An 18,872-nucleotide genomic window follows, 5' to 3' on the forward strand; every position below is an offset into this window, starting at 1 on the left:
TGGTCCTCATGTATTGTTTTTATTTCACTCACGTTTCTTTTTCTTTTTTCTGCTCCCGTTGTGGCTGTGGTGCGTCTCTGAACTGGTTTCAAATCGCTGCACAGCGTCCGTGTTTTGATCACCTTCTCCTTCAGCCCTCTCCTCTCTGAAGAGAGAGAAAGAGGAATCTGAAGTAAACATTTACATTTATATCTAAGTGGGCGGGGTGGGTTGTGAACGGATGAATATAGAGGAAAGAAAATAGAAAAGATGCAGAGATTAAGATGCAACACTTCACACTGTTTTTGGAGACACAATTCAATTAATAGATAACGATGAATTCATTTTTATAACTTCAAATAGATTTAAAAAAGCAACACATGAAGATGAATGAATCTATCTCAAATAATTTAAATGTGTCAGTCATAAATATTTGAATGTTTAATATTGATTTCTTTCTTTATTATGCTTTCAGGTCAATCATTTCAGTATTTTCTCTGCTGTAGCACAACAAAGGACAGAAGCTGTTAAACTGAAACAACCAATCAATTTGATGAATCATAGGGACAATTTAGGTCATTTCTGGATAGATGCAAGAGCTCAGGAAGGACAAGTAATTCAAGTTATTCTCAAATGAGGAAGATTATTTTGGTGGTAACTGGTCATTTTGAGGAAAGTTTGGTTATGGAAAAAGAAGTGACTGAAGGTTAGAGAAACTGCCTGGACAGCCAACAAACTGGACCAGAACTTCATGGATACAACAGTAAAAAAGGATGTGTGAATGCTGTCAGCATAGATTATAAACCTCTGGGATTATTGATCCATTTCTTGGTAAATGTGCTACTTTCAGTCAGCTGTGATTTTGGCCTTGAAACTCTCCCTGATGTCATTTTTACGCAGCATCTTTCTTATTTAATCACGAACTCGGACTTTAACTGAAGCCTGCAGGTTTTCAGATGTTTCTGGTTCTTCTGTGACCTTCTGGGTGAGTTTGTGAAGCACTCTTGGAGTAATGTTGGAAGATCACCCCCTGAAAGGTTCAAGGCAATCATTGAGCCATTTATGGAAATAACTGCATTAATTTCCAGTTTTATTGACATTATCACATGCATATATATCCTTACACTCTTTATTTATTGGCTTATGTTACCTTCTGCCCTCCATTATTAACACATTCGATATTATTGTAGCTGGCCTGCATCCGGCCTGACTCGCCGATGCTCATTAACTCGTTTGACTGCTCCCGGTGAGTGATGTCGCTACCTGGCTGTGTTGACACCTGTACAGCCTCTCTGTTTACCCAGCAGCCCCAAGGAGCTGCCACCGCTACCAGGAAGTAATGGGGCTGTCGTTCCTGCCACCACTCACTCCTTCAGGGATCCAGCCACTACAACAATCATTTCACTCTCACATCTCGCCCTCAACCGCCTCCTCCCCCTCCTTCATGCTTCTGGCTCAAATCCCTGTCTTACACCTTTAACCCTCTTCTATCATCCTTATCCCTCCTTCCTCCCTCTCCCTTCCACATCAGCATTGCACAGAAACACACAATAGGCCAGAAGCAAGGCTGGAAAGTGAAAAAGAGGGGGTCGGCGGACGATGAGAAGAGCGGTGAAGGAGGGGGAAAGCGGCGTGAAATAGTGTGAACTGCAAGGTGGAATGGAGTAAGAGTGGAGAGGGATGTAGACCACGGGGCGAGCAGAGAGACTGGCTAATGACGTATTGATTCGGCTGTGCCTGCAGCGAAACAGTGGGAGTGTGTGGGAGGAGAGGAGTCACAGCTCGCAGATGTCTGAAAACACCTGGGTGGGAAAGATGTTGTTTATTATATGCCTGTGCTGACAGGAAGAGGAGAAGAAAAAGCAGCAGCTCGGTTTGTGAAAACCCTCATGTGTGCACACAGAAACTCTGCTCACATTCCCTGCAGCTCCTGCAGTTTCAAGAAGAAGCTGCATTTATTTTATTAATCTGGTAAATAAAAGCTCAGCTCTTAGGAAAAAATCCCCCAGCTTGTGGCTGTAAAAGCTCACATTTAGAGGTAGATGGGCATTGGGGATCACATTAGGTGAGATCCTCTGGGGATGGAGGCTTGCTAAGGGGGAGAGGTGGAGGGATAAAGTGGAATTAATTGGATTTTGTGTGTTTTCTCTTAATAATGCATCATGGACTGAATGTGTCCATGCTCCAGCGTCCCCAGGGACAAACAGGTGAGGGATGTGGGCTGTTGAATACATTTCTGGGTGAATCATACAATCTTTATTGACTGGGTGAATTAATGATGCTAAAGAAGGGCAGGGAAGTGGAACAATAGAAAATGCTCCGGCTACGGTTTATTATGCAGCCAGCAGGGTTACAAAAAAATCTGAAAAGTGTGGATTGCACATGTGTTTAGACCTCTTTACTCTGATACTCCTGAATAAAATCCAGTAGTGCATTTAAGGCATTTAATTTTGGTGGAGCTAAATGAGGAGTAATCCTGAAAGAAAACCCGTTAATGGTTTTCTTCCAGGAAACCATTAACCCTTCCCGGTCTTCAAGCAGGACAGCGACTCTTAGATTGAACCTATTATGCAAAATTTCCATTTTTATACTTCTATTTGTATCTCAAATGGTTCTACAAACAGCCCAATCACTTAAATAATATGCATACCTTTATTTTTAGCAGTAAGTTCATGTTTTTTGATGTCTGGAAAATGAGACGTTTGAAAAATCTCCCAATTGTTAAGTCACACGGCGCTGTTACCTAGCAACCCAAGCAGATCTCCAGTACATTTGGTCACCTGGTTTTACTACATAGAGATCACTACAGTGGTTACTAGAAAAGTACATTCTTTTTTGTTGACTTACCATTCAAAAACCACTTTCTGAATTTTACTGGTTTTGCAGGAGGCTCCACTTCTGCTTTTCAAAGGTGTACAGTTGTAGAATTTCTCATCTGTTATCATTAATTTTCGTATGAGCGTAAACATTGAGTTGGGGGCGTGGCCAGCAGCTTATTTGGATTTAAAGTGACAAGACGCCCTAAAAGCAGCCCAAAAAAGGCAGACGTGACCAGACTGAAATCTGATTATCTGAGAATAATTTTGTGTAAAATATTAAATGAACACGTTCTTTATTATAACCTGGTCAAGGAAGCATAATACATCACAGCAAGTGCTACAAAGGAATAATTTGGTGGGAAATATGTTAATATTAATATGTCTACATACAAAAGGCAAAAGACCCAAAATGAAATGCAAACCACACTAATCTGACTTTTTCTGTAAAAACAATGTATCATTTTCTTCCCACTTCACACTGATGCCCCACTTTGTGTTGGTCTACCCCAAATAAAAGCATGATGTTCATCTCTATAATGTGACAAAATCCTGCACTGTTAAATCAGAGATAATGTAAATATATAAATGTAGCAAACCAAAAGACCGTGACAATCCCGTCGTTTCTGCTGAGCTGATGAGACACGTTTCCGCCCTGTTATTAAATGTGAGTTCATCTGTGATCAAGGCAGACGCAGCAGCTGGAACAGGAAGTCATTCAAGCATCACAGACTCTTAAGCTGAATTAATTAAGGCCACTTCATATCCTCTGTGCCTGTGCCAAACTTTCTCTCAATCCACTTCCTGCTTTCCAATTACATTTTGTTCCTTCTGTTTCATGGCAGATATATATTCAAGCTGCTGGATCCTTCTGAGGAAAAGATTCAATGCATTTTTAAAGTGGCAGCAACAGAAAGACATTGTTTTAATTCCTTCCCTCCTCAGTCTCACCTCCACATTTACGTCTCCTCCTTTGTCTGAAGAGACAGAGCAGAAAAGCGCCTTGGAGAACTGGGAATAGCATGGATGAGTGAGGATTTGATGGGCTGGCATCAGGGAATCAGCTACCGTCGCACTGATCACCATGAAAAGCCATTAATTTGTTTGAGAGGGCTTACATGCCCCACAAGATTGTCCTCCTGTTTGTGACTGGCAGACTCAATTCTGCTCAACATCTCTTAAGTGTGTCTGCTTCACGCTCATCACTTTCATAAACAGAAAAACACACTTCCTATTATTGCTCGACAGCAGCTACACTCCTCAGTTTGTCACATATATTCATTAATAATCTTGATTTAGTCACCATGTATATATAAACACATGAATTTCAGGCAACACAATCATGATGAAAGGCTTCTGTTTCTATTTACTTTGTGTTATTTATTGCAGGTGTGCTACACATGAAAATTAAGTTTTAAGGTTTCATCAGTTCATCTCAGCTCCAAGTTCTCTGTATTTATTCTAACAAAAGAGGAAATCAAGCTGGTGGTTAAAATCAGTCCAGCAGCTTCTGCCTCACATTTACAGACAGAAAGACAAAAAGCAGCAGCTGATTGTGATTGTATAGTGGTATTTAACATTTACATAATTAATAATAATAACTGAAACATAACGGATCAAAATTAAAACATACCCAACAAAAGAGGGAATCCAGGTGATGGTTAACATCAATCCAGCAGCTTCCACCACTATATATTAAATAAAATAATAGCCCTTAAACTACAAAGCAATAGCTCTCAATGAGCTGTTAGCAACAGTTAGCATAGCAGCAGTTAACGGTTGTAAAATTAAACAGCGAAAATCCAAAACATTAATAATGATAACAGATAAAAGCATATACAAAACCTATCAAAACACTGTATATGATTAAATTTGTCTAAAATATATGCTAAAACATTTAATACTTACACAGAAAACACGGAGCAGATCCTAATAAAATTCCAGTTACAGAACGGAAACAGAAAAAGGGGGCGGAGCTGTCGGTTACCGGTTGCTATAGAAACCACCAACCGCCAAGAGCAGCGCAACGGAACTTAACACGAATAAAAATGTCTGGAGAAACAAACAGAATCAATTCAGAGAATAAATAAACAAATTTTAACAAACTTCACATAAATTATCATGTTGAAATAAAACCCTGCTACATATAAACATACTAGGCAGATTTGGAGGGTGTTTAAAAATAATTATCCTCCTTGACCAATGTTTAGATTTTAGGGAGAGGTGACGAAATTTGTGTCACATTCTCACAGCAATGTGCTTTTTGTCTCTCTGGTTGCCTTCCTTTTTCTAAGTTTTTTATTAAAAAAATAAATCGTCACTGTCTGTATTTAGGTCATTCTCCGTTAACAACACAAACAATGACACCAATTTGTTTTGTACATTCAGGGTGACATAAGATGCTGCTACATCTTTCCTGCTGGGTTTTGTAAAAGCAAATATCTTTGAAGATTTGTTTTACCATACTGTACATGGTGGCAACATAAAGTTGGGTCCTCAAGTCTTAAAAAATATGTTCACATAAGTTAATGGTTGACTTTGACTAAACCTTTCATTGTATCCTGTTACAATGAAAAACAATGTGTAAAAAGTATTAAAATACAAATTTTTGCCATTAAATGAAGAAAGCTATAGTCCTTCCTTCTAAAATGTTCTGAGTATTCAACAGTTTCAATCTAATATTATTAGTTTGTTTGCTTAGATTTACAGAAAAGTCAAATTATGTTTGTCTTCTAAGTATTCATAAAGTAAAAGAACCAACTACTGCAGCTGTTTTGAACAGTAAGTTACCTATAGCATCATGTAAAATGCATTCAGTGGCTCTGTGATGCATGGTGTCCAAGGCTCAAATGCAGCAGCAGCAGCAGTATGTGCATGAAGAATGTCTCCATAATTCAGTGGTGTGGACTGCAGAACAGCTGTTCGGCTTTCGATGAGGAATGAGCTCAGGTTCGCTGCTTTGCCTGCAGCGTGGTTCTACTCCAATCAGACGGTTAGCAGTTTGATCCCAATCCCAATTCACAAAATCAACCATCCTCAGATTCCCCTGATGGACTGTAAAGGAGGAGTCCAATATACAGGGTGGGCCATAAGTTTCCAGACATAGGAGAATGTATTTCTTTTATATTTCAGATACCCAAGAAGATGCATTTGACAAAAGAGCAAAGAATTGAAATTATACTGATGGCTGGATCGGGAAGCAGTTGCATGGTAGCACGAAACTTTAACAGAAAACATGGAATAAGCATCACACACAACACTGTGGCAAAACTTATTTGCAAGTTTCAGAAAACTGGAAATGTTGCAGATGAGCCACGAAGTGGTCCAAGACGTTTTACATAAAGAGTAATATAGCACTAGATTAGGCTCCAGGTTTATTATCCTGCATCTAAATATTACCAGCACATTCCTCAAACCTAATTTAAAGATGTGTGCAATCTAGTTCTCTTCAAAACAAAGTTAAATTCTGTTCAGTTATAAAACAACACAAGAAATGGTGAAGGAGTCTCTCACCACGGGAGAGCAAAGCGGAGGGAAACGTTTCTTTCTCCAGGAAAAAACCTCCAGAAGAGCCAGATTTATGGATGAGCGACCATCTGCTGCGACTGGTTGGAAGCTGACGACAGACAGAGATGGTACTTTCTATGGAAGAAAACGATGAAAGACAGCAGAAATGTTTAAAATATTGAGCAAAAAGAAGTGCTCAGTCTGTTCTTCTGCATCTTCGTGTATCACAACTTAACTAGAGATACGCCAGGATAACAATAGACAAAAGTTGTAGCCCTTTTTCTAGCCGATAACCAAATGTTACATATTGATAATGTCAGAGAGAAATGTTTTTGTAATACTGTTGTGCAAGGAAAAAGTTATGGCACAGATCCAGGTTACTTTGGCGGGGAAACAATGCTTGAGTGCTTAAAGAGAGCCGGCTGGAGTCAAAGGAGTCAGAAGGAAGTTTCTGTTTGGTCAGATAAGGAAACAACTTGACTAAGTGTCAGTCGACCTTCTTGAGATGTAGCCAGATGTTTTCGATTCCTGTAATGTGTAATAAACACACAGTATGAATTGTGCCAGGATGACTGCGCAAATGAAGGAAAGCGATGCCATTGGTCTAAACTTTCAAATACACACCAATAGAGATGAAATCCTATAAAAAGTGATGTGTCCAGCAAAAGCTGAGTGATTTTGGATATTTTGTAGAAGATGTGTTGTTTTTGTTGAACTTATTTGCAGATGTAAATAAATCTCTCCCCGTTGGCTGTAGCAGTAATGTTGCATTCACACCAAGCACGTATGACACTTCGAGTTCGATGTGTGTTCACTTTGAATGCCGATGCTTGGCATTTTGCTGTATATCTAGTGTGTTTGATTCACATTCAAGTCTAAGTGGATGCCCCTCGAGGGCGCGTCACCTCTACCCGTTGTTTTCCGTTGGATGTGTTGGATGCTCTTGACGCGTAGACTTTGAATGTAAACCAGAGGCACCTGACGCTCAAAACGCGCTTGGTGTGAACGCACCATAAAGAATCCGAGTACTTTTATTCCTTTATAATAATTCACAGTTAAGATCTCAGTAAATGCCAGAACCTCTGCATATCACTACAATTGCTAAATATAATAAACTAAACCCATCCTAGGTCCTAGGAATAATCATTTTATGAATGCAGTAATATTGTGATTAGCAAATCAGTAATGAATCTAAATAATGGACCACAGAGCTGCCTTGAAACAACACAACAAAAATGCAACGTAAGGTTTCCTGTCATCTTTCATCAAACATGTTGGCCTTCTTTTCCATCATGCCTTCACATCTGTTCCTCTGCTGTCTCATGTCATCTCAGTCCTTCTCCTCGTTTCCTCTGTTTGATAGCTTTCATACACACAAGGTGACTTCTCCAGAATGTGAATGAACCTTCTGTAAAAGGTCATTTTAAATGACCTGTCAATCACCAGCCTGACTTTGTCAAAGAGGACACACTCAAACAAGCTTGTTCTCCTATAAACACCTCCACTGTGTGTGTGTGTGTGTGTGTGTGTGTGTGTGTGTTAAGCATGCAAAACAATATAAAATATGGTTTTTCCTGCAGCATGTTATTTACTAGCAGTCTTCTGCTCACAGCAGTAAATAAATTATGAGGACTCTGTTAAAATTCTTCCTGTACTCCACCTGCTGCTGCAATGAGGCCCTGCTTCCCTCTGGAGGAGAGAAAATCCTCTGGATGAAGGTGGAAACTGTTAGACCGGGCTACAAGGCTTTTTACCTCACTTCCTACTATTAGCCCCTGCTCAAATCCCTCTGTTCCTGCTGCTCTCCAAACTCCTTGCATCGTTTATTTCTCTCACTCCCCTGGAAACTGTCTCAAACAAACGCTCCTAAGTTGCCTGGCAAAGCATGTAACTCGAATTGAAGGGAACCTATTGTACAAAATGTACTTTTTGTATTTTTTGGGTTTGAACTTTTTTTTTAAAACAGCTCAAGCTTTCAAAAAAAAAAAAAAAAAACTCAGATCTTTTTTTAAAGTTAATGTTTTGTGTCTGGAAAAAGAGCCATTTCATAAATTTCTCTGAGTTGTAAAAGAGAACCAGCACAATTGGTCAGCTGGTTTTATCACTGTACGAGCTGTACAATGGCAAGCTTGTTTAAAACCTTTTTGTAAAACCATGTAATGTCAAAAATAGACATGAAAAACAAATGGAAAAAAGAAGAATTTCACTGTTGACTTACCATCCAGAAACCACTTGCTCCATTCTTGTTGGTTGTGCAGGAGACTCTACTAATGCTTTTCAAATGTATATTTGTGCATCTGTTTGCAGCCATTTTCATGTATAGTGTAAATGTTGTGGCCACCAGAAGCTTATTTGGATTTAAAGTGACAAGAGTCGCTGAACGACTCATACTGGAAGGAGGTAAAAATAAGCAGAACTGATCAGACTAAAATCTCCCTATCTCAGGAAGATTTTGTGAAAAAAAAAAAGTGATGAACATGTTTTGTATAGCCCACAGATTTATCCAATTCAGGGAAGCATAATAGATCACCTTTGATAATTTTCCAGGCCTGGTTAAGGAAAATTGAAACATAGTACGGAAAGAATGATTGCATTTCCGCACTTCCTTCATTGTTCCATTAGTTTCATCCATCCAGCTTTTATTTTACAAAGAAAACAAAATAGCTAAATTCTTCCCCGTCTTTCTGAAAATGGAGAGATTCTTAAATGTCTCAGCTCTCCCTCTGCATTCTTGCTTTCTATTCATGAAAAGTTAAGAGGTCAATAGGGTTGAACAACACTGGAACAAAGGTGAAGCTCAGCTCAGAAATTAAAGGGCACTGAACTCCAGGTTACTTGACCTCTGTTCAGGTGAGGGTAACGAGGAAGTAATGAATAACAAACCGTGACATTTAAGTAGGAAACTTCCTGAAACGATTTGCACCGGTTGGACCCACCTGCTCAGACGTGAAGCGCTTCATACGATTGATATTTTAAAACATGATGCCACAATCCTGTGGCATTTTGGGCGTTACTAAGTAAAGCTGACAGACACAATATCTGTGCATGTGTGAGTTAATCGTAAAATTATGGTGCTTTCAGCATTGTGGCCATCTTGGTTGGTACCAAAATAATACCAACTAATAATAATGCCAACCAACCAAGATGGCTGGTTGGTATTATTATTAGTCAGTCTGTCCAGGATGTTGCAATGTTTTTCTGTGATTGTTGTAGTCTAGTTACTGATTTTGTGGCACCACTTTTAAAGAATTGTAAAGTTTTTCATGTCTATTTTTGCCATTACGTGGTTTTACAAAAATGTTTAAAAGCAAAATATGTAACATTAGTGTCCTTGTTAATGAGATTAAGTTGTGAAACAGCAAGTTAAATTAGAAAGGGGCTAAAATGATTGGTCAAAAAAGAAGGAAATACAGAAAATGTTTGGTGATTGGTCGGATTTATGGAAAAGTTAAAATGATTGGTGAAAATTCCAATTTCATGCAAAATTTGTCAGAATTTGCATTAATAGTTGCAAGTTGTAGTAATGTTTATATTTATTAATGTCGCTGGTTAGCACTGTTGCAATGCAGCAAGAAGGTTGCAGGTTCGATTCCTAGTCTTTGCTCTTTGTCTGGAGTTTACATGTTTCTTCCTGTGCATGTAAGGGTTTGATGTTGCTACCTTCCACAATGCAAAAACATGACTTTTAGGTTAATCTGTCCCTCCAAACTGCTCTTTGGTATGAGTGTGTGCATGCATGGCTGTTTGTACAGGCGACCCGCCCAGGGTCTACTCTGTCTCTTGCCCATTGGCCACCAGAGGCATCCAATGGGCCAGAGACAGGCACCAGACCCTTTGTGACCTTGCAAGGATAAGTGGGTAGAGACAATAAATTGATTGGTTTTATTGTACATCTGTACACACATTTAGAGCAGAATTGTCAATGCTTATAGATCTGTAAACACCAATATTGACATTGTTTCTATTTCTGATCACCATGCAATGTAATTTGGCTGGCTTTAAGTGACAAAAACAGGGTTGTGGCAGGAATACTTGTAAGGCTGTTGAGCCACACACAGCCACCATGAAATCCTGTTTCAGCCTGGATCATGGACAATATCCCACAAGGGGTGGGGGATTGGATGTGTGTCTGAGAGCGAGAGGGAAAAAGAAAAACACAAAAAGCAGAAAAAGACACACAAGGATATGTGGCTCTTTATTTGGGGCAAGCTGATAAATGACTCTCTAAGGTTGCAGAGAGAGCATCTTTAACGAAATTCTCATCTCTCCCTTATGGACTGGCTTCCTTCTCCAGCCTGGTGGCGTTTGGCAAAAGCCTCTGCAGCAAAAAGCCTTGAGTGGGAAATCACTGGATGTGGAACTGCACAGCAAATGAAGGAGACTTTTAACTCATAAGAATCTCCCAGGCAGTAATTCAGACTGGAATATCTCCATGTGTTTTACCCCCGCCTTCAGCAGGTCATTTTGATTACTGCAGGGAACCATTGTTTCACTTCATCTTCGCTTCGCCACTGCTCTCCCACTCACTCATTTGTATTCTCTCTCCTCCACATTTTTCAATTTATCCTGTCACACCTGTTATTCACTTGTTTTTTCTTTTCTATTTTCCCCCATTTTGCTCTTTCTTTGTGTCAGTGCAAAGCCTCATCTGAATGCAGAAGCAGTCTCAAGCTCTCCACCTGCATCTTTACTGCTTGAAGAAGAGCAATCATCTTTTTTCCCCCTTTCAAGACATCTATGAAAAACACAAGCGGAGTCCGAATTTCCTAAATGCCATGAAACGCGTGGCTGAACCTTGTTTGTTTGGGTCTTGATGTTGCAGCACATGCAAACCTTCATATTTCATTCACTTTCATGCAGCTCTGCTCGTTATCTCGCTCCGTCCTGCACACACCGAACACACAGACTTTCCAGTGCCTGCTCTCTCCCTCGTCTGCAGACGAGTAGAGACGGAGGAGGCAGGCTAGAGTGAGGAGGGGCGAGAGGCGAGCAAATGAGGTGTGGGTAAAAATTATAGGGGGGACTGGAAGAGATTGCAGCAGCCCAGCCCTGAATCAGGAGAAAAAGAGGGTGTGGAGGGGGAAAGAGACAGAAAACGGGAGTTGTTAGGTGCAAGATCCTGAAGATTTGGGTTTAGTTGTGGCAGTGCTGCGTGCAGATCTGCATCCTCCATCGCCGCTGGGAAACAAGTGCCTTTTGTGCCTCCCCCCTGCTGCAGAGGGGGGAGTGCGTTTACTGGCGTTCCCGGAGGGAGAAGCCAAGAAGTCTCCTCCAATCAGCCCTTAGAGCTTCCTCTGATCTTGATGGACATTTATCACTGACCTGAGACAGGCACTGCTCACCACTCCAACCACCTGGAATGTTCTCAGCGCTCTCATTTCGTTTATTGACTATAAAATCACACTTTGACGAGGATTCGACAATCAGCCTGACCAGAAAAAAAAGGGGAGGGATATCTGGACATGCTGGATTGTTTTTCATGATGGACTGACTTTTCCACGTGCATTTTTTTTTTTTCCCCAGCGGAGGACTCTTTTTCTTAAATGTACGAAGGCAATATTTACCCTGTCATGTCGTGTTTGTCATCCTGAAGGAGATGAGAGGCAGAGCATCATCCTGACAGTCATGTAGGGCTGACACATGTAGATAGATATGAAGCAGGAGAAAATGGAAAAGGGTGACAGTTGGAGCACACTTGCCTGCTGAGCGCGTCTGGCGCCTCGCTCTCCAGAGTTTGGGGTTGTTTTGGCCAAGTTGTCATGCTTCTAATTGGACAGAGATAGCTTTCGTCTCAGTGTGTGGCTGGTGAGAGGAGTCGGAGTTTGGGGGATTACAGGCTTTACGCAAAAAGGAAATAGGTACTGTGGAGCCTTGACTGAGGATTAGCTTGTGCGACCCTGTCGATGGACCTCTCAGACAAGACGATCCTCGCTCAAGGATTAAAGAAAAAGATGAAGGTTTAACCCAGACGACGAGACTCACAGGAAGAAGACAGGAGAGGAACTTGCATTAAGATTGAGATCAGGTCCCTGCAAACTGTGAAAAGAGAGGTCTTTAGGGCAACTATCAATATTGAGGAGCATGTTTGCAGAATTTCAAGGGGGAAAAACCCTTTCTTCAATATGCCAGCAAATCGAACTGATCCATGAGCTGTTTTTTATTGATTTTCTCTCAACATCTTGAAGTCTTGTCTGATTACTGCTCAAGAGGTCACTAATCTAAACATAATCCATCACTAGTTCACCCTGAAGCAGTTTGAGTGCTGAGTGAGCCACATCCGAGGACTAATGGAATATTTCTGAGACTCACTGTAGGTGCAGTTAATTTAAATGCCTTGTATTGTTTCGAATAAATAGTGGTGTGTGTTTGTAAGTAGAACAGCTTGTAGCTCAAAGGATGGTGTGTCGCAGGTTACCTTATCTTCAGTGCACAGGAAGGGCTTGCAGCTTCTGGCTAATGGTGTCATGGGCACAACCTGACACAAAGCTTTCAATCCCACTCATGCCCTCAAGGAGTTTCAGTGCAGTTGCATTAAGAAATACCTCTAACCATACGCTGATCCTTAAGTAGATGACCAGAGCAAGACAGAGTGCTGACTCTGCTTTAAGCAAAGACACATTATCTCAGCAAACCTGGAGAGCAAAGCAGGAGGGTAGGACAATGTGGGACTGAGGAGTAAGAGGCAGCCTCCTCAAGTTGTTAGATGGTCTTATTGTTTGAACGGGTAGCACTGTGAGAGTGGGGGAGTTCAGCCACAGCGGGCGTCTTCCGGGAGTAACTACTCGATGCTGCAGCTCTACACCTCTATGACCCAGAGTAGCTGGCTACAGCAGGAGTTCTGCACCATCGCGTTTGTCTGGGAGAAGCACTGACACGTCTGAAACTGGTGCCTGATTGATTAATGAAGCATAAACCTGCAGGACAATTAGAGTGTGAAGAGAGATCCACCAATAAGCACACAAACCTCAATGGAAATAAAATGATTTCCAACATTTGAGCACAACAAAAGACAGCGAATCAGTGACGCAGCCGATTAAACTGTGCCCTTCCCTGCTGTGGATGAGTTGTGTGTCACTCTGAAGAGGACTGGTGTTACACACCACAACCCCCTGCGAATGAGGGTGGGGCTCTCCCACTGCCACAGACAAAGAATACTGCCTTAAGAACCAAACTTCAGTTGGAGGACCAGCAGGGTCCGTCATTCCCTGCCAGCCGTCGCCATGGGGTGCAACATGTGTGTGGTTCAAAAGCCTGAGGAGCAATACAGGGTGATGTTCCAGGTGAGCGCTCTCCTCCTCTGAGCTAACACTGACCGCCTTACAAAAGTATTCACATCCCTTCAACTTTTTATATTTTGTGCAATTAGAACAGGGTGTCAAACTCATTTTCACTTTGGGCTAATTAAAGATCATGAATGTCCTCCAAGGGCCAGTTGTGGCAGAATGTACTGATAAAACTACCCATTAGCAAACAGTCAAAACTATGAATACAAAGTTGGCTCTGCATTTAATGAGTTAAATAATATTGTCACATTGATGTACTTTGGCGGTTTGCAGATAAAAACAGCTTAGACTTGATTGATAAAATGATATGCACACATTTATTTTGAAGGATCTATTTGTGGAGCTATCTAGAGGGTCACATAAAAACTTCTGATGGACCAGATTTAGCCCCCACGCCCTGAGTTTGACAACAGCTAATGTCAATGCATTTTCCTTTATTCCCATTTTGTGGCACAAAGAAGTCACGGTTCTAAAGTGAAAGAAAAATTATAGCTTTAATTTTCTGAATTCTTTATTGGAAAACCTAATCTAATTTGTATTTTATCTCTCTGAATTAATCCTTTTTTAAAATGACACATGTAGAGACTGAAAATTTGACCCGTTATTTTGTGGAAAATAGGTGAAGCTCAGCCAGAGGCTCAGCACAGACACAGTTAGGGCAGGACTTTGAATAGGCCATTCTTACTTATGAGTGTTTTTTGAAATATTTGTAGTGAAGCTGAAATATTTTGAATGTTCATAGTCAGCCATTTGATCCAGAAAACACTGACATAAACCAAACATTAACATTATAATATTAGCTTAAACTCAAAAAAGGCAACAGCATCATCATCATTAATAATTTAAAAAATAAGTCTTAGCAACACCATTAGCAACATGCTAACCAGAACATATAAGCGTCAAATAAACCACAGCAACCTTCATAACTGATTTTAAGCAAAGAACAAATGAAAGTAGCGGATTAAAATGTAAATAAAAAAGAGCAAAGCAATATGGCAGCTAAAACTAATAAAACGTACTGAAGAACAGAAGCTGTAGCTTACCGGAAAATCCTCGACTGCCGTCGTCATTAGCAACGTTATCACCATGGCAACGAGAAACTCTGGTATCCGGGCGCCGACAAATGTTTATTATCTTTACCTAACAACGCAATTGGTTATTTAGCTTCAAGAAGAGTACTGAGTCTGTCGGTGGAAATTCACTGCTGATCATTTTTATTTTTTTCTTCTATGTTTGTGAGGGCGGCGCTCCAGCGCCCCCTATGGACCAGACGCCAGTGGTTTTTAGAGTCCTAGTGGACAGGGAACTTCCATCCCGACCTCAGCAGGTTTCCTCCTAGAATTGCCCCGACTTTATCTCCATGCAATTTCTATAATCTCCAGCTTTTGCTGTTAATGGAGAAGTAAAATATCCCCACAATGCGACACTAGCACCGCCACGTTTCATGGTGGGCATGCTGTGTTGTTCACAGTGATGCTACATGTTACCCTTCTTGACCAACATGGTGCGTTTTCTGGTCATCACACCTTCTGAAGGCAATTCGTTGTGTTATTTTCTTATATTTTAGCATACCGGAGTAAAATAGGCTATGCTAGTAAGGCTTTTCGGTTTTTATTCATAGAAATCTTAATAATTTTCCTTCCACTGAACAGCTATTATCTGCTTTGTGTCGGTCTAACACATAAAATAAAGCTGAAATCTTGTTGCTGTGCTTGTAATGTGAGATGTGTAAAACACAGGCGGTATGAATCATATGCAAGGCATTGTTATGGAGAGTCACACTTCACATGATGTTTTTTCCTCTTTAGCAGAAAACAACAGACATTACTATATCTTACACAAACAAATCATTAATTTCAAAAACCAACAGCTTTACAAGCTTTTTAAATAATTAACGCCATCTTGTCAGATATCTTCATGGGCAGAAATAAAACAATACAAATCAAAACATCCTCATGCTAAGTCACAAAACAAAATAAATCAAACTAAGCTGGATTTTGGTTGAAAATGACGTAAAACCATTCTTTTGGCTCGATGTTCATCTCCTTTTATTGTTTTAAATGAAGATGTAAGCTCATTATCCTATTATCCGTGCTCCTAATTGCAGCATGAAGCAGTCATTCAGCGACAATGATAGTGATAATTAGAATAATGATGCTTCGCTGTGATTACGATAGCATGAGAGCATCGAACGGAGCAAAAGTAGACGGAGCCTCAGAGCCACAAGGATGGATGGGTTGTTAAACCGGGGTAAAGTGAAGAGAGGCGTTGCCACGGTTACAGCCTCCCCACCACCTGCCAACAGAGACCTCAGTCTGCCTGTGAGTAAGCTCATCATCTGGCTGTGCTTTGCCACACAAACGTTCCTGCTTGGTGACCCGGTGACACATCCCTCAACCCTAAATAGATCTTCATCTTAACAGCGCATGAAAAACGCTCGGCACTCACGGTTATGCAGAGCAACACTTAGTATCTGTGGAGCCCCAAAGCCTCAGCTTTGGGGCTCCACAGCTCTGTTGCTGTGGAGCACGCAACAGAGCAACAGCTCTGTTGCGTGCTGGACTTGGCTGCATCTGGTGCCAGAGGCAATGCCAAAAGAGAGAGAGCGAGAAGCACAGGAAGAGTCCAAGGAAAGGCAGGCTAATGAGTTGAAAAGGGAGCAGAAACATGCAAATGAAACCAGGAGAGAAAAAGGCCAAACTCATTTTTTAAGGTCCTTTTTTGTCTTACAGCTCGACCTTCAAAATAATTAATATGAATGCTTCGTATAGCAAGGGGGAATTAAAGTACAAAAGCTCTGGGAGGGCCCACTAATCTTGTAGGTGAAGGCCGAGGAGAAAAATGGTGCATGGAGGCTGATTGTGAATCCAGAGGAGGTTCAACATCAGCAGCCTTATCCAACAAAGAAATAAGGCAAACAATCCCTGAAAGAGTCATCTCTGGCAACAATCTGCCTCTTTAAACGTCTCCAGAAACTAAACATGTTCATCTTTTTTGTTTGTCTGTGCGCCATGTCACAAGCGATGGACAATATGGACTTAAAGTTTTATCACAACATTCTGTTTCTATTGTGACAACGATAAAAGTGACAATAAGAATGATTTTTTAGGGGACTGTATGACTGTGTGTCACAACAATTACAGTCCCACAAATACAAATAATGCTCTTGAAAAACGTTCCCATTTGTAATTCTTTAGGACGCCAGTCACATAAAGAAGTGTGATTTAAGCTGCACAGAAATACTGCGCCTTTGTATTTATTGATGCTTTCATCAATAAAAAACAGAGGAGAAAAAAGTAAAACTATCAATACTGATATCTTTGGGTGGGTTAAACATCATTAATTATATATGATCAACATTCTTATAAGAATTTTATCACGATAAATAAAAAACATAAAATTTACCAAAATCTTTGTCATTCAGCTTCAACGCACCACAAATCTGGAGCAAACTGCCGTAAAACTGCAAAACAGCCGAAACATTGAGTTGCTTCAACTCTAAACTAAAACCCCAGTTGTTTAGAGTTTCTTTTGAAACATAATTCATGAAACATTAACAAACATTTTGACGTGTAAAGACTTGGAAAATGTAGTGTTTTAATAGTTGATTTTTGTGTTTTATGATGTGAAGCACTTTGAACTGCCTTGTTGCTGAAATGTGCTACACAAATAAAATCTGATTTATTACCAAATATTTTCACCTAAATTCTACTGCAAATATATTTGTTTACTTGAAATAAGACAAAACTAACTTAGAAGTAACCCTTCAGAAAGATATGCAAGCTTGTTTTAAGTCTTTAATTCTTCAATATTGATGGAAAAGTTCTAGTTTCATTTTCAGATTATTTCACTTATGGGAAAAATGTCTTATGAGTGAAATAATCTCAGTAGAAATAGCTCATTTTCTTTGAATTACTGATTTAAAACAAGCTCATGTATCTTGCTGAAAAGTTACTTGTAAGTTAGTTGCATTTTATTTAAAGTGTACCAAGATATTTGCACCAGAAAATATCTGAACTAGACCAAAAATATGGGAAAATGTATTTTTGTAAAGTGGATTTATCTGACAGTGGAACTACTATTTTTTACTCAATATTAAGGAATTATTTACCTAAAACAAGCTCCTATATCTCGCTGAAAAGTTGCTTGTAAATTTGTTTCTCTTATTTTAAATGTACAAATGTATTTCCACTGTAAATTAAACAAAAAAAAAATACTTGGCAAGATTTTATGTTTGTGCAACGAAATGATGCGATAAACATCCATCCCTATTAGCTAAAGTAACAAAAAAAAAAAAAACACAAATCTTTGGAGATGAAAGGTCAAAATCAAACCTTGGGTTCATGCAAAAGATTTCCCTGATCTGTCAACATGAGCTCCACTGTGCTGCTGCCGTTTAGGAGCGTTTTCAGCTCCGGCTGACACAGGCGCGGGCGTGGCGACGAGCAGAGTCCACAGCGACAGCCAGGAAGAGTGATGAAGCATGGAGAGATGTCATGTTGTGTGCAGAGCCACTGCAGGGATGTTGTTTGTGCAAGGTAAACAGATACTCTGGGATGGATTTCTATAGACAGCGGTCTGTTAGAGCTGAAGCAGCACGGCTGGTTGGAGGCAGAGGAGCGTGGGACAGCAGAGCAAACGCAGATGGCATAATGAAGCAGCAGAAGAGCCGCTGGCTGCGAGTCAACATGCATTCAGATACTAATGGAAACGGGGCGACTCACAGAAGCCTGAGCTGGCACATTTTCAACGTAAAAAACAAAACTATTAATCAGACGAGGGATGATCGTGGACGGCATGCTGCTTTTTTAAATTCAGTTTGATTTCTTGCGTGTAATAATCAGAAAAACAGAAAATCTGGCTGTGCAGCCGCCTGATTAGCGCTGATATCAGGCCAAATAAATGGCAAGAGGTAGACGTAATTAAATCTTAGCTTTATGGTTCTTCACGCTCTGTTCTTCTGCTTCACAGGATCCAAGTCTGGGGCTATTTTTCTTTACTCAAGTGTAAAATTTTAACTCAAATTAGGCTTGTCTGTTTTCAGACAATAATTACAGAACTTCACAGCTTAAGGCAACGTTCTGCTGCTAATTCAGGCCGTTAAATTCAACTATCTAAATGCTTCTCTTGCTGAAGGAATAAAAGTCATGCATTATACATTCGGCCCTTTGCTGCACATTCGTTTCACTCTGGTTCTCGGTACACACCCATCGGCATCCGTCCCATCGATACTGACTGTAGCCTCAGGTAACGAAAAAGGAGAAGCTAATAAATTAGACATAGCAGC

At 40.4% G+C, this 18,872-nt stretch overlaps 1 protein-coding gene and 1 long non-coding RNA gene across 3 annotated transcripts in view; one reads left to right on the plus strand and one right to left on the minus strand.

Moving 5' to 3' along the window:
• On the minus strand, window positions 1-14,842 carry LOC103139053 (uncharacterized). Its single transcript, XR_001662315.1, has 3 exons — window positions 14,629-14,842; window positions 6,309-6,437; window positions 1-145 (listed from the first exon to the last, which is right to left on the minus strand). It is a non-coding gene; the product is annotated as an uncharacterized LOC103139053 (long non-coding RNA).
• LOC103139052 (PDZ domain-containing protein 4) overlaps window positions 10,570-18,872 on the plus strand; it is a 24,874-nt gene continuing 16,571 nt past the window's right edge. The window contains exon 1 of one of the 2 annotated variants that reach the window (XM_016672238.1): window positions 10,570-13,582. In XM_016672238.1, the coding sequence (XP_016527724.1) occupies window positions 13,523-13,582 (60 nt within the window). In that variant the 5' untranslated portion in view covers window positions 10,570-13,522. The remainder of the gene's footprint in view (window positions 13,583-18,872) is intronic. The other variant, XM_016672239.1, reaches the window with a different exon arrangement.

The sequence above is a fragment of the Poecilia formosa genome, unplaced genomic scaffold (assembly GCF_000485575.1).
Source record: "Poecilia formosa unplaced genomic scaffold, Poecilia_formosa-5.1.2 Scaffold57, whole genome shotgun sequence".
Lineage (NCBI taxonomy): Eukaryota > Metazoa > Chordata > Actinopteri > Cyprinodontiformes > Poeciliidae > Poecilia > Poecilia formosa.